Below are 23,172 nucleotides of genomic sequence, written 5' to 3' on the forward strand. Positions count from 1 at the left end.
ATAAAAAAAACTGATCTCATCCTTTTGTCTGTTTTGCCACAACTGACTGAGGAAGGAAAGTCCCATGCCACCGAGCGAGACATTCCACTCCTACCCACCCTGCCCACGGCTCTCCAGCTTGTTCTGTAACACAAAGATAAACAAGAATCATATAGCACAGAGTCCAAACGTGGGACCCCTTGTGATCTGTGAGGGTACTCCAAGCAGACTGGCAGATCATTGGCAGAATAAAGTCAAAGATTTTAATTAGTACTGTATATAAATAATAAATATTTGAAAAACGAATTTGATAGTCTTTTCCTCTAAAACTTGATAACGCAATCAAGCGGGACTTACGGAACACCACCTTGATCCTTGGTCTGTTCCTGTTCACCATTTTAATTAAACATGCTCCCGTGTTCATTGTGGTGGAGCGTGGGCCGCAAACATTTTTGAGATTTTCAAGTGGGGTGTGAAGAGCAACCGTGGGAAAGTCTGTCCTCTGCCAGAGTCAACGGCACTTCAATTGTCAGGGGCCAAGTAACAAACCGCAATTGAAAGCCTGATGCAAAACCTGCGTCTGAGCCGTTCCAAACCTTTTGTCGAGTCAAGTCAAGTTAATTTGTGCATTGTGCAAGCGCATTTCATAGCAGGGCAACACAATGCGCTTTGCTGAGAAATACCATCAAGGAAAATATTTAAAATGTCCGTGCAATCATAAGAACAGTCAGTGTAGAATAAACAGGTCTAACAGCATACAGAGCACCACACACAAATCTTACAACATAGAGAACACACACAGAAGTCAGTCATAGACTGTCGTGAACAGCAGGGTTTTTAACCAGCTTTTAAGAGTGTTGAGTGTGGGGGCCTCTCTCAGGTCCTCAGCAGGGTGTTCCATCTACTTGGGGCTTGGATACAGAAGGCAACCTCCCCTTGCTTTAGAGCTGGTGCCAGGGACGGTTTTGTGTCTTTAACGTCCATTTGAAGCCGTTTTGCAATCGCTTCCTAACCCTATCCCCCCCCCCCCCCGACCTGTCCTCCCTTCCTCCCCCACCACCCGCCCCTCCTCCTCACTTCCAGAAACCTGTACTAATTGCCGTTAGGTTTATGAGCATTTCCCGCACTGCCACGCCGGTATGTATGCGCCGCCCACTCGCTGTGCCCGCCCACCACTCATTCGTCAGCCGGGCTGTCAGTCGGCTCAACCGTGCTGTCTGTACTCATTTTGTTTGTCAGTCCGGTCCCGTCGGTGTCCTGACCAGTGATTGTTATTGTGCTTGTGTCTTAGAAGTGTGTGCTTGCGGTTGGAAAACAGCGCCTATTTAAGATCGGGTAGATATGGCTGGTGATTTCTCAGTGCGGTCACTCTAATGATCATGAGCATTGGTAAACATTTATCATTAAGACCAACGGGATCGATAACCAGGCTTACGTGCAATTTTGTGGCTGTTTATATGCATAGATTATTTAAAAGAAAACAGTGCCGTTGAGCTGCTTTTGACAACAGTTTGACAAGTTCATCCTATATTCTGATTGTTATGTTAAAGGTCTGGGCATTAGGTTCAGGGTAAAGCCTCCTTCACGGTGTAGTCTTCGGTCGAGCTTGTGTTTTTGAAGCAGACTGTTGTTCACCACTCACAGTTATCTGTCTTCTGTTTCTGCTGCACAACCAATCCACGTGCAGCCTTACGCAGCTAAGCTGAAGGTAACGCTTTGGTGCCTCGATGGTATTGGTTTGTTTTTGTTGACATGAAAGCTGTGTGTGTGTGTGTGTGTGTGTGTGTGTGTGTGTGTGTGTGTGTGTGTGTGTGTGTGTGTGTGTGTGTGTGTGTGTGTGTGTGTGTGTGTGTGTGTGTGTGTGTGTGTGTGTGTGTGTGTGTGTGAGAAGCAGAAAACAGAGGCTTGTGCAGTCGTGTTTGGTGTGTATATTTATATTTGGTGTTTATATTTGTGTATGTTCAGAGCATATTGTGTCCCTCTGTGGGAAAGCGGTTGTGTGGCTGGCGTGCGATGAAGCACACTTCCCGCTGTTGTTTCTGAAACAGTTTCATATTGGGGGTCAAATGTATTCAACCATGAAGTGTGTGTGTGTGTGTGTGTGTGTGTGTGTGTGTGTGTGTGTGTGTGTGTGTGTGTGTGTGTGTGTGTGTGTGTGTGTGTGTGTGTGTGTGTGTGTGTGTGTGTGTGTGTGTGTGTGTGTGAGAAGCAGAAAACAGAGGCTTGTGCAGTCGTGTTTGGTGTGTATATTTATATTTGGTGTTTATATTTGTGTATGTTCAGAGCATATTGTGTCCCTCTGTGGGAAAGCGGTTGTGTGGCTGGCGTGCGATGAAGCACACTTCCCGCTGTTGTTTCTGAAACAGTTTCATATTGGGGGTCAAATGTATTCAACCATGAAGTGTGTGTGTGTGTGTGTGTGTGTGTGTGTGTGTGTGTGTGTGTGTGTGTGTGTGTGTGTGTGTGTGTGCGCGCGCTCACAGAACTTAAGCTGCGTGCAGCGGAGCCCGATCCACCCTCCCTCTCCGCCGCTCAGCCCCAGGGCGCCCCCGCAGGCGAAGGAAGGCGGTGCGGGTGGAAGTGGGGGAAGCGGCGGCGCACAGGCGGCGGCGGAGGGCGTGCTGAGCGAACAGCAGCATCTGGCCATGCAGCAGGAGGAGCGCGTCCTCACCGAGCAGATCGAGAGCCTGCGGAAAGAGAAGTACGAGAGAGAGTTTTTTGGGGGGTTTTTTCTCTGTCACGATGAGGGCTGCGCTGATGCCGCGGATTCTGTTGCACGTAAACCGTAAATCAGACACTTACTGCGTTACTGTTTGTCCGTGCGTCCGTAGGGAAGAGTTGACGTACGAGATGCTGATCCTGGAACCGCGGACGTCGGACGATGACACTCCGGAATCCGAGGCCTCCATCGGCACCGCGGATAGCTCCGAGAACATCACCATGGAAACGGAGGGGGCGTCGTCTGAAGCCCATGGTACCCCACATGAACAAAAACCTAATAAAAACCTTCATTAGAATACAAAGAAGTGTCATTATTCTGAATGACAGTTAAGAAAGGAGAACAATGGTATATTATTGGTGAATAATAAATGGAATAAGAAGAAAAGTGGAGATTATAGTAGATTAATAATAGTAATGATCATAATAATAACACATTCTGTTTATAATATACCAACCAAGTCACTCTCCCTCCCTCAGCTGAGAGAAGCACCTATCGCCCCAGGAAGTCTGAGGCCAAGAGTCGACGAACCCTGCGGTGCCAGCCGGACTCACAGGACTCAGCCGACTCCTGCTCCACCCACTCCTCCTCTTACCATCCGCCCTCCTCCCTCTCCTCCAACGCCTCCGGATCGCCCTCCCCGCACTACCGCTTCCGCTCCTCTTCCTCGGGGCCGCTGCTGACCTCCTGCGCCCTGGGAGCGCCGCTGACGGAGGCCGAGACGGAGGTGGGGCAGCGGGCCGGCAAAGGCCGCCACCGGCTCCGGCTGAGCCGCAGCTCACCCCGCGAGCCCCCGGACGGCCACCGAAGGGAGCCGGACTTCAGCTCTGCGCCGCATCAGCTGGTTCTGTACAGCAACGAGTTTGTGGTGTGAAGCGGAGGCGGGGGAGGGGGGGTTGACACCCGCAGCCTCCTGTTCCATCCACGCACCACATAGCCCACCACCCACGCACGTCAGCGCACCGCCAATGGCCGAGGAGCGGCGAGGGCAGGATGGGATGGAGAAGAGATGAAACCAAATTCGGTTGGAGCACCGACGGCGGGGGAGAGGACGGCGGGAGGCCGGCGCGAGGTGCAACGCAGCGGAAAGGAAATTAGGAATGTCGACCGCCGCGCTCACCTCTGCTGTTTTGTTTTTTTTAACTCAGCGCTGTTGGAGTCTTTCCAGAGCGCCAGGGGCCACCGGGGGTTAAACAAGGGAGAGGGTAGGCTGAGAGAAAAAAGGAGAAACGTCCACACCTGCTAAGCCAAATCTCTCGTGTCCCCTTTTTGTTTCTTTTTTTGTTTTTTTTGTTTTTGTTGTTTTAATTAAGCATGAGGCAGTCGAAGACACGCCGAAAAAGATGCAGCCGTGTTGACTGGACCGGCGGACGTGTCGTCAACCGGCACCGAGCTCGTCGTGTTCCCAAGTTTACGCAGAAGCAACCAGCCACGGCTGCACTCCTCCATTACGCTTTTTCCTCAATCAGTTTAAAGAGAATGACGTAATGTTGTTGTTGTTATTATTATTATTATTATTATTAATAATAATAATAATAATATTATTATTTTTTATTATTATTGTTATTGCTATGTTACAGAGGAAACATGTACATAGAAGGAATCTCCAGTGCCACTGTGAGGCGGTCCATTGTCAAAATGACTCTCTATCTCCCCCTTTGTCCCTCCTCCCTCCATCAGTGTCCGGTCCCATGTATTGAGCAAAGATAATGGTTTGAATCTCTGGTTCTGCTCTTTGCTTTTGTACCTGTTTACACGTTCCCCGTGTTCTTCAGTTTTCCCTTTTCAGGTTTTTACCATGAATGGAGCCAAATGGGGGGGGGCTGGTTATACTCGTGAAAAACATGTGATTACAAAGGGAGTCAAAGTCCCTGATTGCTCTTTGCTCTATGCCGTCTCTGTCGTCATGGATACCACGTGCCGCAGATACTTGACGTGAGGTGTCAAATATCTATCAGCCATAAATGTGGTGTACGATGTCACTGATTTAACATGAAAGTCAACTACATGGATCATGTGTGTAGTTTGTAAACGAGCCCTTTCCAGCAAGCGTTCATTTTGTTTTTAGACAGAAATATCAGTGTTACCCAATCATGACTTGAAGTTTTGGATTTCTCATTATTTTTTTTATTTTTTTTTTTGTATTTTTGTATTTCTTTTTAATATTATTGGTGTATTATTGGTGATTTCTATCACTGTTGAAGATGCTTTTGTTGATTATATTGACATTACCTCTATGGTATTGGTTTGTTTTTGTTGACATGAAAGCTGTGTGTGTGTGTGTGTGTGTGTGTGCGTGTGTGTGTGTGTGCGTGCGTGTGCGTGCGCATGAATGAGTCCTGATTCCTGCCTTTATCTGCATGTGAGGTCACATGTAAGTACACACACACACACACACCGTTTCCACCATGTGTTCTGAGCCATCCTGGTTGTCGCCATCCTATTTTAATTTCTCTTTTTGTTTTCATTTTTTAATTTCACGCGTTCCAGTTTCCTTTCTGATACGCCGCTGCGTCGTCTTCCTTCCTGGTAACAGCTGTAAGATGTAGCATCAAAGTCTGGCGCCGCCAAAGACACGCCCCGTAGTAGCGAGCGACCCGGACACTCCATTAAGGGGTTTCAAGTCGCCGTGCTCCTCAGCCCTCGTTTCTTCCTTTCTCCGCCTCGGCAGCATTTATAGGCTGTAGTACTGCGATCTATATTGGCTCTGTATGTGGATCTTTTCAACGTATTTACAGATACTACGTCACGATACTATAGCTACGGTGTATCCTCAAGCTCGCTTCAACACTGATGAGACGCTCTGGTCCCTCCGGCCTCCAGTCGTCCGCTCGCTCAGAAAAGACCGGGTAGATCCCGCCCGCGGCTCCCGAGTCTGCATTCGCTCGTGTCCGCAGATGGGGGGGGCGTTGAAGGTCGAAGGGGTCACCGACAACACACACCTTTCTGGAAATAGACCTGCGGTTTGCTGAAGGCTGGGTGGGTGGGTGTGTATGGTGGTTTTTGAAACCCTGGGAGGGAGATTTTTTCTTTCTCACTGAAGTACCTACAAGCTATTATTTAAGAATGGGGAGGTGGTGTTTGTACGTTGTCTCGGCTGTGCATATGGCATTCTGCAAAACAAAAAACAAAAAAAGTGAATGTACTGATCACTGGAAGGCATGCTCTGCTTTCTCTGGTTGTCCGTTTCCCTTTTCTACACCATATATTGTACTATTTATGATGATGTTTTAGGGTGTACTGTACATCGGTCAAAAAAAGAGCCTGTTATTAAAGGATATATTATCCTATGTACGATTCATTATTTGCCATTAACCGTGGCAATGTTTGAACATTGTCATATTTGTGATAAAAGTCAACAATCTATTTGAGCATTGTATCTCTTTGTCTGCATCACTAAGGACAGTCATGTACAAGGTGCAATTTGTGTACAATTTCTTTTTTTTCTTTTTTTTTTTATATATTCAAACATGTCTGGATGTCAGCAAAAGAAATAATTTAGGAGGGGATGTCATCTGCTTATTAAAAAAAAGCAAAACTGGAGTCTGAACTTATGAGTTCTGTCAATTTGTTTTCTGATAAAACACTTCATACGCACAGGACACCAATACAGTACTAATATAGTTAATGGATGTTTTGGGTTTTTTTTCCCCTAATGAAAGTTTGTTAGACCGTAAAGCGAACAGGGATGGGCTAGACAGGTCGATGGAAGTAGGGCCCAGAGGTGTAGTCTGAAGAAGGTGTGAGGAGCGGGTCTGGTTTTGGAACCCCTGGATGACATAATGAGCATAGAGTGAGTTTAAAGTAGGATTATCAAGAAAATGGAAGTGGGCCCACTAGTCCAGTGGTGTTACCAACCACGGATTAATTTGATTCAATTCCCATTTTAAAAGAGCTGGTAACGCACAGTTTGTCATTTATTGTTCTTCTCCATCGTGGTCTTCTGTGGGAGGAATGTGTATTGTTACAGGCTTTTGGCAAGCGGTTAAAACAACCAACAAACGCCTTTTGTTGGAAGCAGCCTCCAGAAAAGCGCGTCCGGGTGTGTCCGGGTGGCGTCACCGTGGGAAGTGAGACGTTTGCGGTCCCGGCTTTTCGCGGTAATTTCGCAACGCGCCCGCCGCCGCGCCGCGCTCGTTAACTGTCGTTTCCCGAAAAGTGAAAGTGAAAGATGAGCGTTGTAGTCCCGAGCCCGCCTCCGCTCGTTTGCCCATCCCTAGATACCAGAGATCGTTTCTCGCGGTTCGCGTCGCGTCGCTGCTGTGCGCGTCTGGCCTTTGTTGTCAGTTACATCCATATATTCAGGAAACTTCTCCCCGGGTTTCACTTGAACGAGCCGCCGATATGCCGCCGTCCATGGTGAGTTCCGCTTTTTCCGAGTTTGACTTAAAGTAAATGTTCCACTACATATAATATTAAATGGGTCGATCAGTATTTTCATTTCTATATTGTTTTATAAATTAAGTTATTTTGTGGAATTTTGCTTTAATTGATAACTGCATGCCATTCCAACAATTTGTTAAGTATTTCCATAGATTTGTTCCATGTATAGTTATATTAGACATGATGAGTGGTGGAATAAGTGCCACACCCTGTACTGGAGTGCAGAAACCCTGACACAAAATGACTGCTGTAAAATTGGGTCATTCCATAGTTTCACATTGCCATTTCTAATAAGGAAAAGTATAGGAGCACTTGATCTTAAGTTAACTTAAATTATATATATTTTTTAAATTATAAGTACTTTTATCCAGCTGTTACACCCGCTGTCAGATGAGCGCTCAACACGCAGATCCTGGTCACAGTCTACACAAAATAGTGGTGTCAGCCATTTTCCAGAATATGGACCTAATGAAACTGTAGACGGGCACTTTGAACTGTTATAAATGATACCACAAGTTATAAACAACCCCTGTAGTGTCGTACAAAATAAATACAATTGGTTTGTAATGAAGTCTCTGGATATACTTGCATGATATGATATTGAAATACACATAACTCAGTCATGTCCCCCAGTGCAGAAACAAAGTGCTTGTACCCCACAGGTGTCAGGAGATTCCCAAGTTGTCTTCTTTGACCTGGAGACCACAGGATTAGGTAAAATAAAGACCACACACACACACACACACACACACACACGTTTTGACCTTACTGTTATAAAAAGAGTTTGACTGAATGATTGATTGATTGAATTTGCAGCTTTTCATGCCATAATCATTTATTTGTCAGAAAACTATCTGGATGACTGTTTAATCAATATGTGGAAGCAGAAACTGCTGAAGATCATTTAAAAAATAAAAATAAAATACTGATCATTTCCACACCAAAAAGAAAATGCTGTAATGAAAGCCAGATACAGAATAATGTAAAAAGCTGACATTTTAGCCTTTTTATTTTATTTTTTAATGAAAATGTCTGACCTGCCTTGGTGTGCCCTGATTTATTTGTGCTAATTTATTTTATGCTCATTCTATGTAATGGCCTAATTTATTTTATTTATTGGGGGTTTTTTTTGTATGTTTAGTTGCAAAATTTGCCTTAATTTTATTTCTGTTCCGAACATTTATAATAAACATTTTAGGGGAAATGCAGAATCTGTCTCATTTATGAGCATTTGGGAGATGATATAATGCAGCTTTGGTAAATCCTGTAAGTTTTCAGGAGTTTCTTGATGGGTGGAAGCCCCAGTGCTTCTCATTCATTCTCTATTTCTGGAAGTTTAAATTGCTGGGGTCAACTTGAGATGTTCGAAATGAATTTGCGAGGGTAAAAAAAGATGTTCTGAATCTTTTCATGGATCTATTGTCTTTTCCCTTTAAAGTGCACCAGATTGATGCATTTAAATGTTAAATGCAGGGCCCCCAGACCACCTTAGAAGGTTTGGAATCCCTCCACCATAGCTTCACAATATAGGTGCCCACAAACAACATTTTACATAGGACCCCCAAAAAGCTAGGAACGGCCCTGACTGTAGGTAATATACTGTATGTTTTCAGGACACTTGACCAGAGCTCATTATTTTATCCTATTTTAACAGATATTTTGAAATGATTTAATGTTTGGAGTCATTCTGTTTTTTTTTTTTCTTCTTCATTTCACACCCACCCACAAACACCTTGGACCTCGTTGATCAGACACCAATGTGTGTGACATCATCCAGATCTCAGCCATCAGCGGAGACTCTGTCTTTGACGTCTACACGTTCCCTTGCAGCCCCATCCCTTACAACGTCACCCAGATCACAGGCTTATCCTTGGGCAATAGCGGCCTCCTCCACCACGGCAACCAGGTGCCTACCGTCCTGATCGGTACGGGCCTGGCCTCCTTCATCTCCTTCCTCCGCTCCTTCCAACGCCCCCTGCTGATCGCCGCCCACAACGGCAGTCGTTTTGACGTGCCCGTGCTGGAGAGGGCGCTCCAAGTGCACGGCCTGATGTGTTATTTCCAGCAGATGAAGCCCAGGTTCCTGGACACTTTACTGCTCGGCAAGCAGCTGTTTCCTACCGGGATCTCCAGCTACTCGCAGGAGAATCTGGTGCAACACTTTCTGGGAACAAGCTACGATGCCCACAACGCGTTGGCGGACGTCAAGGCCCTGCAGGAGCTCTACAGGAAGTGGGATCCCGACAGAGAGAATGTGTCCTTGTGCTCATTCTAGCAATCTAGCCATATGTCAATAAATACTTTCCACCCAAAACAATTTGCAATATGTATTTTTGGAACAAGACATTTTGATATTGTCTCTGTTTGGGATTAAACATGTTTTTTGTTTTTTTTTTACTTAATTTTGACGATTTTGTAAACGTTAATCCCTATCGAAAAATTGCTTTATCTCACTTCATTCAGGGTATGATGATACTACAAGAGAAACAATTTCAAAATAAAAAGTATTATGGCAACTAGGCAGTTTCCGCTCTCTTTCACTCTGTTCACTGTATTTCACAAATGTATTTCCCTGAATGGAGCTCAATTACAGGCAGAGAACATACCAGTGTTATCATTATCTTCTTCTTCTTCTTCTTCTTCTTCTTCTTCTCCTTTGTGCTTCTCCCGTTAGGGGTCGCCACAGCAGATCATCTGCCTCCAATACCTTCTGTTCTGCGAATTTTCCTCCCTTACACCAACCGCCTGCATGTGCTCCCTCACCACATCCATAAAGCTTCGCTTTGGCCTTCCTCTTTTCCTATGGCCTGGCAGCTCAATCCTCAGCATCCCTCTCCCAATGTAACTCTCATCTACCCTACACCAATGTTATATAAATTTTACACACAAAAGTTACTCCAGATGATCCAGATGTTCATGTCTTTGTGAGTAACTTTTGTGCATGTGAAATAAAACATTGTGCATGTGTGGGGAACACACATGAACTTGATTACGTATGAGAGAAACGTGGTTGTCTGTTGGAGACATCTGTGTGTACAGTTTGGCCTTAACAGCCTCATATTTACCTCCTTGGTTTTCGTATATCACTCATTTATTGATGATATTATAGTTAGTCTAGATAAAAGTTAACGTTGAAGCAGCAGTAATCCTCACAATATCATCCTGTTTTTGAAAGAAAATATGAAGTGGAAAATATTGGTATGTTTGATTATTTGGTCGAATTAGACCATGACTTCGTGCCCTGACTCTGCTGTGTAGGCTCCTTGGACAGACTTTTGATTTATATAAGCGTTTTGTCACCATGTCAGGTCAGAGCTGTGAGATCGTCCAGTTGGCCGCTGTGAGTGGGAGCCACTCCATCAACCTGTACACCATCCCGAGCTGCCGGGTGCAGCCCGGAGCGGCCAAAGTGACCGGCTTCAGGGTCCGCAGGCGCAGACTGTTCCTCCATCGAAAGCCGGTCCTCACCAACTCCCTGAAAGAGGTGTTTGTTTCATTTATCGCCTTTCTACGCATGCTGCAGCGGCCTCTGCTCATCGGACACAACATTCGCCGCTTTGACTGTCCGCTCCTCGCTCGAGCGCTGGACCACCTGGGCCTCAGGGTTGAGTTTCAGCTGGCAGTCACGGGCTACTTGGACACGCTACCGCTAGCCCGTGAATTATTTAAGGACCACGGGCTCCGGAGCTTTCGACAGGAGAACTTGGTTCGGGAGCTCTTGGGCGCAGGCTACAATGCCCATGACGCTCTGGAGGACGTGCGAGCTCTGCAGGGACTGTACGCCGCGCTTCGGCCCACCGCAGAAATGATCGGCAGACATTTCTTCACTCTGGATGCCGTGGTCATCAAGTCTGCCTCAAAGCCTGCGGTAGACAAAGCCACTGTACCGTCCAAATTAGCAGGACGGCGCCCCCTGTGGGAGCACTTTAAACAGGCAGAGAGGGTCACAGAAAACACAGCAAAGGACAGTGCGGGACCACGCGATACCAAACCTCAGGCTCATTAAGTATTTGAAGCAGGTTTTCAAACTACTTGCCCAAAGTGTTACCTCAACTGATGTTCCTGATTGCACATAATCTGTTAATATGTTCTTTTAATTTATTTTATTTAAGTGGGAGGGGTGAAAGACATTTCTTTTTTTGCTAGCTTGCAGCACAAGCCCCTGGAAGAAGTTTCAAGGGAACGGAAGGAGGATGTTGCGCAAATGTTGTATCCTGCTGTAGCGCGATCAAGATGGCCGAATAGCTGTTTAATACCAGTAAGACTAGGTTGAGGCTTAAGGCTGTGACCTTAAGATTAGAAGTAAAACACTAACCAACAGAATTGAAAAAGTAATCCCATTTATAATTCACCCGCATCAAACAGGCTTTGTCAAAGGCAGACACTCATCCAGCAATATGCGTCGTTTATTCAGTCTGATGAGCATATCTAAAAGGAACAACTTAAATACTATCATTGCCTCTTTGGATGCCGAAAAAGCATTTGATAGAGTGAATTGGACATATCTCTTTTCAATCCTCAACAAATTTGTCTTTGGAGAGTCCCTCATTCAATGGATCAGAATCCTCTCAAACTCTCCATCTGCTTCTGTCATCACCAATGGTTACACCTCACAGCGTTTCACTCTACAACGCGGCACAAGACAAGGATGTCCGCTCTCCTCTTTACTATTCGCCATCTTCATTGAACCCCTCGCATCGGCTATCCGTCAAAACAGTAATATTGTAGGCATACAAACAGGAAACTGTTCACAAAATCAGTTTTAATGCAGACGATATCCTATTGTACATACGGAACCCAATATCATCTCTACCGGAGGTGTTCAATCTTACATCTAAATTCTCAGCTATCTCAGACTATTTAATAAATTGGACTAAAACCACAGTCTTACCACTCATTGGGGGGGACTGTAATGCTGCAACCCAGAAACTTCACTTAACCATCACAACGGGCAACATTAGATACCTTGGTATTCATATCTCCCCCAATCTATCAGATTTGTTAACCCTTAACTTCACTCCATTGCTCAAATCCGTCGAAGAAGACCTCATTCTATGGAACAACCTACCCATCTCACTAATTGGTAGGATAGCAGCAGTGAAAATGAATATACTTCCAAAAATAAACTATGTATTTTCAATGACCCCAGTGCAACCAACAGTACATTGGTTTAATACTCTCGACTCAATAGTCAACAAATTTTATTGGAAATACAAGAAACCAAGAATTATACTAGCAACACTACATAAAAACAAAGACTGTGGAGGCCTAGCAGCCCCAAACTTTAGATACTAATATCTAGCAAACCATCTTCAATTTATAATTAAATGGTTACAACCAGAGCAACAATTGGCCCATGGATGGCGAGACATTGAACAATCTGAATGTCAGGAGTTATCATTATCCGATCTCCCATTCCTTACTGAATCTATAAAGAAACATAATTGCTTTAAAAACCCACATATCGCAACAACTCTGTCAGCCTGGTGGAAATTCCTCAAACCCAGTGGTCACACTCTTATCTCCAAACAAATTCACGCCAATCTGGCACAACCCAGATTTCCTGGTTTAAAAACAGACCAATAATCTTTAGGTCTTGGAAAAGACAAGGAATTACTCATCTGGAACACATTTTTGAAAACAGTTTGCTTATATCCTTCCCAACCTTAACCCAAAGGTATAATATCGGTGGCCACGGCTTCCTTCAATTACAGCAGTCTCTAAAAGTTAAAATCAAATTGATGAACAACATCCTACAACCACCTGAAATGATTGAACATCTCAATCTTATCGGTCACTTGAAAAATCCCTGTTCCAGAATATACAAACTTTTACTTAAAGTAGATGACACCTTATCTTTACCTACAATGAAATGGGAAAGAGACCTTGCTGTTCCCACCGATATCAACACCTTTTCTATGACCCGCAACTCCAAAATGCAACTCATCCAATATAAGATTTTGCACAGAGCCCATATCACGGTACACAAAATGTTCAAAATGGGTTTTGTGGATGAAGACATTTGCTCTCACTGTTCCCTTGATACCAGAGATGACTACTTTCATGCCTTCTGGCTCTGCCCACCTATCCTGGCATTCTGGACCAACATCACCAAGAAGCTATCAACCCTTCTGGGTCGCAGCATTCCATTCTCCCCGTCTATATGTCTTCTCGGTGACCTCTCCTCAGTCGACCCACCACTGAAACACCACCAACCCATTTTGATCGCCTTAACAATGGCCAAGAAAACTATATTACTCAATTGGAAAAATAGAGATAATCTCACCTCATCCTAATGGTTGCAGTTATTAATAGATTACATCTCAATGGAAAAACTATTGGCAATATCCCAAAACCATGTTGATTCATTTAATGAGATATGGGATACTTTTATCACTGACATAACTCCATCATTTAATACTTGAGTCTTCCTAAGTCGGTGCAATGTCGTTGCGCTTTGGGGCACGTGGGGGCCCTTCTGGTCTGCCGGGGGTGCCGTCTGCCGCCCTCTGTTCTGTAGTCCGCATGCTCGGCGGCTGGGGGCTGACCAGGGGCCTGATGTGGGTGTGGAGCTTCCCGACATGGCGGCGGCGCATGGCGGACGCACTGCGCCCTTGGCCCACGCTGTGGGTTGGCTGCCACCAGATACGGGAGGTGGGTGCACTGGGGCGTGTTTGGGTCCAGGGGGGAGGGGGTCCCTGTGGTTGCTCCCCAGCCTGCTGCGCCCCTGGATCGATCCGGTCGCGAATTGCCCATTTCTCCCGGTGCCAAAACTCATACTCAGCACATACACCACACAATAGACCGAGGGCTTGCGGGATGGCGGGGTGCAAGCTATGCGGGTGAGGATGCGGCGGGGCAGCTGCCATCTTGCCTGTCACGCTCCTGCCCAAGCATGCTTCTTGTCCGTCCCAAAATTTTAATCCCACTCACATTAACTTTGAACACACACACACACACACACATTGGCACACCAATCCTACTCCGAACAACACTCGATCAAACCAGAGTCTGCGAGAGGAGAGGGGTGCGAGTGATTTGGGTTCGACTTGCCTGAAGGACTCGCACCCCCAGCCCCGCAATTTGAACTGCAGTTACCAACAGCACACATTGGGGTTTTCAGGGGTGGCCCGTTGCTGGCGGGTCGGTGTGGGGGCGTGGTTGGCCGGGGGGCGGTCGGGTGGGCCCCCCCTCCCAGCCTGGCTGAAGTCCTGAAGGCTTGCGCCTGGTGGCTTGGGATGTGCTGTGACCTGGCGGGGCTGCGGAGAGCACCGCCGGGTGCCTTCTGGGGCCCCTGGGGGCACTGCTTGTCATTTTAGGTGTGGGTTGGGGTGTGGGGGGCGGCTGTTGGCCTTTTGCTTCTGCGGCGGGCGCCCCGGGTGCTGGGGGTGGTGGAGGGTCTGTATACCTGGCGGCCTGCCGGCATCGCCGGGGGGGGGGGGGGGGGTGTAACATCGAGGTGCCCCACGCTGGGCACTTGCTGCTACGTGTATGGTCACTTGGCACTCACGCTGGGTGGGGCGCCTGGTCGGCTGCGGTGGGGTGGGTCGCCCCCCCCCTTGTGAGGGGCGTCGGGGTCTTGCCGGCCCGTGGGGCTCGGGCGGGGTGTCGGTCTGTCACCGTGGGGCCGTGATCCGGGCCCGCGGTCCGTGCCTTGCACCCGTGGCCCGGGTTCTGTGCCTTGTGCCTGCGCCTGGGGGTTGGTTGTATGTGTGCGCCCCTGGGGCGCAGGGCCTCCTCGTGCTCCCTGGGACGTGGTCATGCTCCTCGGGCTGGGCGCGGGAGTTGCTCCACTGCCCTCTGGCTTCTCTGGGGGCCCGGGGGTCTTCCGTGGCCGCAGGGAGGGTGGTAGTGATCAGTTGTTTATAGACCCAAACATGATAAAATAGTTCTCCAAAGAGGGGGGTTGGTGGTGGCTCTCCATAAGCAAAACTGTGCTCTTGTCATTCTACAGGGCATCCACAGGACAGAGTCATTGCAGCAGTTCAGGTTAGCGCATTGCAGGTTGAGAACATGAACTCCTGGATGCAAATGGAATACAAATACTCTGTGTTGTATGCCCAGCATGCTGACAGCATAGGTTTAAAAAAAAAAAATAGACTAGGTTGAATTAGGGTTTCAGTACCTTGTGATGATGTTTTAGGGTGTACTGTACGTCGGTCAAAAAAAGAGCCTGTTATTAAAGGATATATTGTCCTATGTGCGATTCATCTGAACATTGTCATATTTGTGATAAAAGTCAACAATCTATTTGCATTGAATCTCTTTGTCTGCATCACTAAGGACACAGTCATGTACATGGTGCAATTTGTGTACAATTTCTATTTTTTTTAATAACACAAACATGTCTGGATGTCAGCAAAAAAATATTTAGGAGGGGATGTCATCTGCTTATTAAAAAAAACAAGCAAAACTGGAGTCTGAACTTATGACAACTTATGTCAATTTGTTTTCTGATAAAACACTTCATACGCACAGGACACCAATACAGGTCTAATATAGTTAATGGATGTTTTGGGTTTTTTTTCCCCTAATGAAAGTTTGTTAGACCGTAAAGCGAACAGGGATGGGCTAGACAGGTCGATGGAAGTAGGGCCCAGAGGTGTAGTCTGAAGAAGGTGTGAGGAGCGGGTCTGGTTTTGGAACCCCTGGATGACATAATGAGCATAGAGTGAGTTTAAAGTAGGATTATCAAGAAAATGGAAGTGGGCCCACTAGTCCAGTGGTGTTACCAACCACGGATTAATTTGATTCAATTCCCATTTTAAAAGAGCTGGTAACGCACAGTTTGTCATTTATTGTTCTTCTCCATCGTGGTCTTCTGTGGGAGGAATGTGTATTGTTACAGGCTTTTGGCAAGCGGTTAAAACAACCAACAAACACCTTTTGTTGGAAGCAGCCTCCAGAAAAGCGCGTCCGGGTGTGTCCGGGTGGCGTCACCGTGGGAAGTGAGACGTTTGCGGTCCCGGCTTTTCGCGGTAATTTCGCGACGCGCCCGCCGCCGCGCCGCGCTCGTTAACTGTCGTTTCCCGAAAAGTGAAAGTGAAAGATGAGCGTTGTAGTCCCGAGCCCGCCTCCGCTCGTTTGCCCATCCCTAGATACCAGAGATCGTTTCTAGCGGTTCGCGTCGCGTCGCTGCTGTGCGCGTCTGGCCTTTGTTGTCAGTTACATCCATATATTCAGGAAACTTCTCCCCGGGTTTCACTTGAACGAGCCGCCGATATGCCGCCGTCCATGGTGAGTTCCGCTTTTTCCGAGTTTGACTTAAAGTAAATGTTCCACTACATATAATATTAAATGGGTCGATCAGTATTTTCATTTCTATATTGTTTTATAAATTAAGTTATTTTGTGGAATTTTGCTTTAATTGATAACTGCATGCCATTCCAACAATTTGTTAAGTATTTCCATAGATTTGTTCCATGTATAGTTATATTAGACATGATGAGTGGTGGAATAAGAAGTGCCACACCCTGTACTGGAGTGCAGATACCCTGACACAAAATGACTGCTGTAAAATTGGGTCATTCCATAGTTCCACATTGCCATTTCTAATAAGGAAAAGTATAGGAGCACTTGATCTTAAGTTAACTTAAATTATATATATTTTTTAAATTATAAGTACTTTTATCCAGCTGTTACACCCGCTGTCAGATGAGCGCTCAACACGCAGATCCTGGTCACAGTCTACACAAAATAGTGGTGTCAGCCATTTTCCAGAATATGGACCTAATGAAACTGTAGACGGGCACTTTGAACTGTTATAAATGATAACACAAGTTATAAACAACCCCTGTAGTGTCGTACAAAATAAATACAATTGGTTTGTAATGAAGTCTCTGGATATACTTGCATGATATGATATTGAAATACACATAACTCAGTCATGTCCCCCAGTGCAGAAACAAAGTGCTTGTACCCCACAGGTGTCAGGAGATTCCCAAGTTGTCTTCTTTGACCTGGAGACCACAGGATTAGGTAAAATAAAGACCACACACACACACACACACACACACACACGTTTTGACCTTACTGTTATAAAAAGAGTTTGACTGAATGATTGATTGATTGAATTTGGAGATTTTCATGCCATAATCATTTATTTGTCAGAAAACTATCTGGATGACTGTTTAATCAATATGTGGAAGCAGAAACTGCTGAAGATAATAAAAAAATAAAATACTGATCATTTCCACACCAAAAAGAAAATGCTGTAATGAAAGCCAGATACAGAATAATGTAAAAAGCTGACATTTTAGCCTTTTTATTTTTTAATGAAAATGTCTGCCCTGCCTTGGTGTGCCCTGATTTATTTGTGCTAATTTATTTTATGCTCATTCTATGTAATGGCCTAATTTATTTTATTGGGGTTTTTTTTTGTATGTTTAGTTGCAAAATTTGCCTTTATTTTATTTCTGTTCCGAACATTTATAATAAACATTTTAGGGGAAATGCAGCATCTGTCTCATTTATGAGCATTTGGGAGATGATATAATGCAGCTTTGGTAAATCCTGTAAGTTTTCAGGAGTTTCTTGATGGGTGGAAGCCCCAGTGCTTCTCATTCATTCTCTATTTCTGGAGGTTTAAATTGCTGGGGTCAACTTGAGATGTTTGATTTGAATTTGCGAGGGGAAAAAAAGATGTTCTGAATCTTTTCATGGAGCTATTGTCTTTTCCCTTCAAAGTGCACCAGGTTGATGTAACGGGTGTGGTTAGGACCCAATTGCAGCACAAAGACAGGCAGGGATATTTGGTAATGTCTTTTATTTGTAGAGCAGACGGAAGAGAGGCAGGGGGCAGGCAGGATACGTGGTCGGAGCGAGGCAGAGTTGTTAGTGGGGAATCAGTCCGGAGAACGCTGGAGAGTCTGGTGCAAGCATTGAAGACAATCTGGCAATGGGTGACTGGTGAGAGAGGCATATATAGGGGTTAGATTGCAGATCTGGAACAGCTGTGTGCGCAGGTGAATAGAGTTGGGCTAATGGGACAGGTAAGGAGAGGAAGGTAGAAGAAGACGGAGATTATGACAGAACCCCCCCCCCCCTCAAGGGACGGCTCCTGACGTCCCAAGCACTAAACAAAAAAAAAATAAAAAATGAACCCAAAAGTCCATGCAGGGTGGGAGGAGGGGGTCCGGAGGAGGGCTAGTACTCGTTGGAGACCCCGTCCATCTCCACGTCCTCCGCTAAATGGGCCACGTGATCCTCATCGGAGTAGTTGGAGACCCCATCCATCTCCTCGTCGTCCGCTAAATGGGCCACGTCCTCATTGGAGGAGGGACCCCCAGGGTCGACATCCTCCGCCTCTGAAACACCGCTGGAGGACGCAGACAAGAGAGGTGGTGGGGTCTGTGGTCGGGAGGGTTGACCCGGTCTGGAGGGCTGGTCAGGATGGTGCTGATGGAACCTCCTGATGAGGGTGTGGTCCAGAATGTGCCTTGCAGTGACCCAGGTCCTCTCCTCCGGGCAGTAACCCTCCCAATCCACCAGGTACTGCAGGCCTCTCCCACGCCGGCGGGGACTTAGGAGATGGTGGACAGAAAAGGCACGCTTCATGACCCCCGTCATGAAGCGCGGAGGAGGTGGGGGAGGCGCCATGGGGACCAGAGCACTCTCCCGGACTGGCTTGACCTTGGACACGTGGAAGGTGGGATGGACGCGCAGGAACCTGAGGAGCTTGAGCCGCACTGCCACCGGGTTGACAACCTTCTCGATCTTGAACGGGCCGATGAACCGAGGAGCCAGCTTCTTAAGAGTCCACCTTCAGGGGGAGGTCCCGGCCGGAGAGCCAGACCTTCTGGCCCGGCTGGTACTCCGGCGCCTGGGAGCGGCGACGGTTGGCAGCAGAGGCGTTGCGGCCAGCGGCTCGGAGGAGGGCGGCCCGGGCCTGGGTCCAGGTCCTACGACAGTGGCGAATGAAGGCCTGGACGGACGGGCAGGAAGCCTCCTTCCCAAGGGCCGGGAACAGAGGTGGGTGGAAGCTGTAGGCGCACTGGAAGGGGGAGAGGCCTGTGGCCGAACTGGTCAGGGTGTTGTGGGCATATTCCACCCACAAAAGCTGCTCAGACCAGGACGACGGGTGTTGAGACGTCATGCAGCGAAGGGCCGTCTCCAGCTCCTGGTTCTTCCGCTGCGTTTGGCCGTTGGACTGGGGGTGGTACCCTGAGGACAGGCTGTGAGACGGTGGCCCCCAGGAGCGCACAGAACTCCCTCCAGAAGACCGAGGCGAACTGGGGACCCCGGTCGGATACAACATCTACCGGGATGCCATTGAGGCGGAGGACAACAGTAGCTTGGCGGTGCCCTTGGCCGACGGGAGCTTCGGTAGAGGCACGAAGTGAGCCGTCTTGCTGAACCGGTCCACCACGGTCAGGATGGTAGTGTTGCCGCTAGACGGTGGCAGACCGGTGACGACGTCCAAGGAGATGTGAGACCAGGGGCGATGAGGATCCGGCAGTGGGTGTAGGAGACCGGCAGGAGCAAGAAGAGAGGGTTTGTGCTGGTTACAGGTGGGGCAGGCATTGACGAACCCTCGGACGTCCTCACCCAGGGAGGGCCACCAGAAGCGGCGCTGGACGACCTCCTTCGTCCGCTGGATCCCCGGGTGGCAGATGAGTCGGGAGTTGTGGGCCCACTGAAGAATCTCGGACCAGAGGTCAGGCAGGACGAACAGACGGTCGGGCGGACATGCGCTGGGTTCAGGTTGGTCCTGGGCGGCGGCTCTGACCTTCTCTTCCACCCCCCAGGTGAGTGTGGCAACTAGACGGAAGGACGGTAGAATGGTGTCAGGGTCAGCAGTGTCTTCCTCCTCCTCCTCCTGGAACTGCCGGGACAGGGCATCAGGTTTGACATTGCGTGACCCCGGCCAATAGGAGAGGGAGAAATTGAACCTGGTAAGGAAGAGCGCCCAACGGGCCTGACGGGAGGTCAGTCTCCTGGCGGACTGAATATACTCCAGGTTCTTGTGGTCAGTCCACACCAGGAACGGCAGCTGGGTTCCCTCTAGCCAGTGTCGCCACTCCTCCAGGGCCAATTTGACGGCGAGAAGCTCCCTATTTCCGATGTTGTAGTTCCTCTCGGCCGGGGTCAAAAGCCTGGAGAAGAAGGCGCAGGGATGAAGCTTCTGGTCAGAGGCGGTTCTCTGGGAGAGAACTGCTCCGACTCCCACGTCGGAGGTGTCCACTTCAACCACGAACTGCCGTTCGGGGTCAGGCAATACCAGAATGGGGGCTGAAGTGAACCGCGCCTTCAGGGCCAGGAATGCGTCGTTGGACCACAGAAACGGCACTTTGGAGGAGGTTAGGGCTGTGAGGGGGGCAGCCACCGTGCTGTAACCTCTGATGAACCTCCGATAGAAGTTGGCAAAACTGAGGAAGCGCTGGAGTTGTTTGCGGGTGTCCGGGGCGGGCCAGGTGGTGACGGCGGAGACCTTGGTGGAGTCCATCTGGATGGTCCCCCTCCCCACGACGTAACCCAGGAAGGAGACAGACGCGACGTGAAACTCACACTTGTCCGCCTTCACAAAGAGTGAGTTCTACAGGAGGCGCTGCAGGACCGTCTGGACGTGGTGGATGTGCTCAGCTTGGGATCGGGAGAAGATCAGGATGTTGCGAGGTACACAAAGACGAATTTGTTGAGCATGTCCCTGAGCACGTTATTGACCAGGGCCTGGAAGACGACGGGGGCGTTGGTGAGACCAAAGGGCATCACCAGATATTCGTAGTGACTGGAGGGAGTGTTGAACGCCATCTTCCATTCGTCCCCCTCTCGAACCCGGACCAGATGGTAGGCGTTGCGTAGGTCGAGCTTGGTGAACACCGTGGCCCCCTCCAGGAGTTCGAAGGCTGATGAGATGAGGGGCAGGGGATAGCGGTAGCCCCCAGAATAGCCCTTGTGGTCCGGTCGAGGTGTGGGTTGTGACGCCGGAGCCAGGGGAACCCCAGGAGGAGAGGGTGACGAGTTGAGTGCAGGATGCAGAACTGTATTGTCTCGTGATGGTTGCCCGGACAGGAGCATGCGGATGGGCACCGTCTGATGGGTGACTGTCCCCAGGAGGCGGCCATCCAGGGCAGTGGCAGGAACCAACACCCAGCTGCCGTGCTAGGTTATCGTCGATATTGTTAACATCGGTACCAGAGTCAATAAGTATGGCGAGGGAATGTGAGATGTAGTGTCCAGCTAGACCGCAGTAGAGACAAAGGTTCCCCACCCGGTGTCTCTCCTTCTCCTCCGGGGTGAGGCTGGCCCGGCCAACCTGCATGGGAGGGGCCTCACTCGTGGATTGACGGGCCAGAAGGCGGCCCGGAGGAACCTGGGAGACGGGTTGCTGGGCGGCGCTCCACTTGCCTCCGACGCCTCTCTCGCTGCCGGGCCTGGATGCGTCGGTCGATACGGGAAGCAAGCTCAACGATGCCATCGAGAGAGGTGGGCAGGTTGTGGGAAACTAGCTCGTCCTTCACGTACTCTGCTAATCCCATCAGGAATGTGTCACTCTGGGCTGCCGGGTTCCACTCGCTCAGTCGAGCCTGGGTGCGGAAGTCGATCACGTAATCGACCACGGAGCGGGACCCTTGACTGAGACCCAGGAGACCAACAGCAGCATCGGGACCCCGTGATGTAACCCCGAACACCTTGCGGAGCTCGGCGGCGAAAGGCATGGAAGGAGGAGCAGGCTGGTGCGCGTCGTTCCCACTCGGCCATTCCCCACAGCCGAGCGCGGCCCGTCAGGTGATTTACGGCGAACGCCACCCTGGCATCCTCGGAGGCGAAGGTGTGGGGCTGCAGAACGAAGAGGATAGGAAGAGGACAGGCATGGAGCAGGCAGGATACGTCGTCGGGGACAGGCAGGTTCGATAACGAGGAGTGCAGACAGAAGACAGGCGGGGGGGCAGGCAGGGTACGTGGTCAGAGCGAGGCAGAGTCGGTAGCGGGGAATCAGTCCGGAGAACGCTGGAGAGTCTGGTGCAAGCATCGAAGACAATCTGGCAATGGGTGACTGGTGAGAGAGGCATATATAGGGGTTAGATTGCAGATCGGGAACAGCTGTGTGCGCAGGTGAATGGAGTTGGACTAATGAGACAGGTAAGGAGAGGGAGGGGAAGGTAGAAGAAGGCGGAGATCATGACAATTGATGCATTTAAACGTTAAATGTAGGGCCCCGGGATCACCTTAGAAGGTTTGGAATCCCCCCACCATAGCTTCACAATATAGGTGCCCACAAACAACATTTTACATAGGGCCCCCAAAAAGCTAGGAACGGCCCTGACTGTAGGTAATATACTGTATGTTTTCAGGACACTTGACCAGAGCTCATTATTTTATCCTATTTTAACAGATATTTTGTAATAATTAGTAATAATGTTTTTTTTTTTCTTCTTCATTTCACACCCACCCACAAACACCTTGGACCTCGTTGATCAGACACCAATGTGTGTGACATCATCCAGATCTCAGCCATCAGCGGAGACTCTGTCTTTGACGTCTACACGCTCCCTCGCAGCCCCATCCCTTACGACGTCACCCGGATCACAGGCTTATCCGTGGACAATGGCGGCCTCCTCCACCACGGCAAACAGGTGCCTACCGTCCCGCTCTGTGCGGCCCTGGCCTCCTTCATCTCCTTCCTCCGCTCCTTCCAATGCCCCCTGGTGATCGCCGCCCACCACGGCAGTCGTTTTGACGTGCCCGTGCTAGAGAAGGCGCTCCAAGAGTGCGGCCTGGTGTGGCATTTCCACCAGATGAAGCCCAGGTTCCTGGACACTTTACTGCTCGGCAAGCAGCTGTTTCCTACCGGGATCTCCAGCTACTCGCAGGAGAATCTGGTGCAACACTTTCTGGGAACAAGCTACGATGCCCACAACGCGTTGGCGGACGTCAAGGCCCTGCAGGAGCTCTACAGGAAGTGGGATCCCGACAGAGAGAATGTGTCCTTGTGCTCATTCTAGCAATCTAGCAATATGTCAATAAATACTTTCCACCCAAAACAATTTGCAATATGTATTTTTGGAACATGACATTTTGATATTGTCTCTGTTTGTAATTAAACATGTTTTTTTTTTTTTTTTACTTAATTTTGCCTCATTTTGTAAAGG

At 48.6% G+C, this 23,172-nt stretch overlaps 3 protein-coding genes across 3 annotated transcripts in view; all 3 read left to right on the forward strand.

Moving 5' to 3' along the window:
• Window positions 1-3,572, forward strand: part of LOC307232018 (unconventional myosin-IXAb-like) — a gene marked incomplete at both ends in the record, with an annotated part of 91,659 nt that extends 88,087 nt beyond the window's left edge. Inside the window, 5 exons of the mRNA XM_080002899.1 lie at window positions 1,063-1,116; window positions 1,667-1,687; window positions 2,463-2,680; window positions 2,811-2,953; window positions 3,178-3,572. Coding sequence (XP_079859025.1) covers window positions 1,063-1,116; window positions 1,667-1,687; window positions 2,463-2,680; window positions 2,811-2,953; window positions 3,178-3,572 — 831 coding nt within the window. The remainder of the gene's footprint in view (window positions 1-1,062; window positions 1,117-1,666; window positions 1,688-2,462; window positions 2,681-2,810; window positions 2,954-3,177) is intronic.
• Window positions 3,573-6,979: 3,407 nt separating this feature from the next.
• Window positions 6,980-9,604, forward strand: LOC307231745 (three-prime repair exonuclease 1-like). Its single transcript, XM_080002548.1, has 3 exons — window positions 6,980-7,057; window positions 7,744-7,795; window positions 8,833-9,604. The coding sequence occupies exons 1-3, from the start codon at window positions 7,043-7,045 to the stop codon at window positions 9,354-9,356; spliced, it is 591 nt and encodes a 196-aa protein (XP_079858674.1). The 5' UTR covers window positions 6,980-7,042; the 3' UTR covers window positions 9,357-9,604.
• A 6,645-nt stretch (window positions 9,605-16,249) lies between these two features.
• LOC307231382 (DNA polymerase III PolC-type-like) lies at window positions 16,250-23,050 on the forward strand. The gene is made up of 3 exons (XM_080002066.1): window positions 16,250-16,318; window positions 17,008-17,059; window positions 22,502-23,050. The coding sequence occupies exons 1-3, from the start codon at window positions 16,304-16,306 to the stop codon at window positions 23,023-23,025; spliced, it is 591 nt and encodes a 196-aa protein (XP_079858192.1). The 5' UTR covers window positions 16,250-16,303; the 3' UTR covers window positions 23,026-23,050.
• The last annotated feature ends 122 nt before the right edge of the window (window positions 23,051-23,172 follow it).

This window comes from Zeus faber (genome assembly GCF_960531495.2).
Source record: "Zeus faber genome assembly, chromosome: 6".
NCBI lineage: Eukaryota > Metazoa > Chordata > Actinopteri > Zeiformes > Zeidae > Zeus > Zeus faber.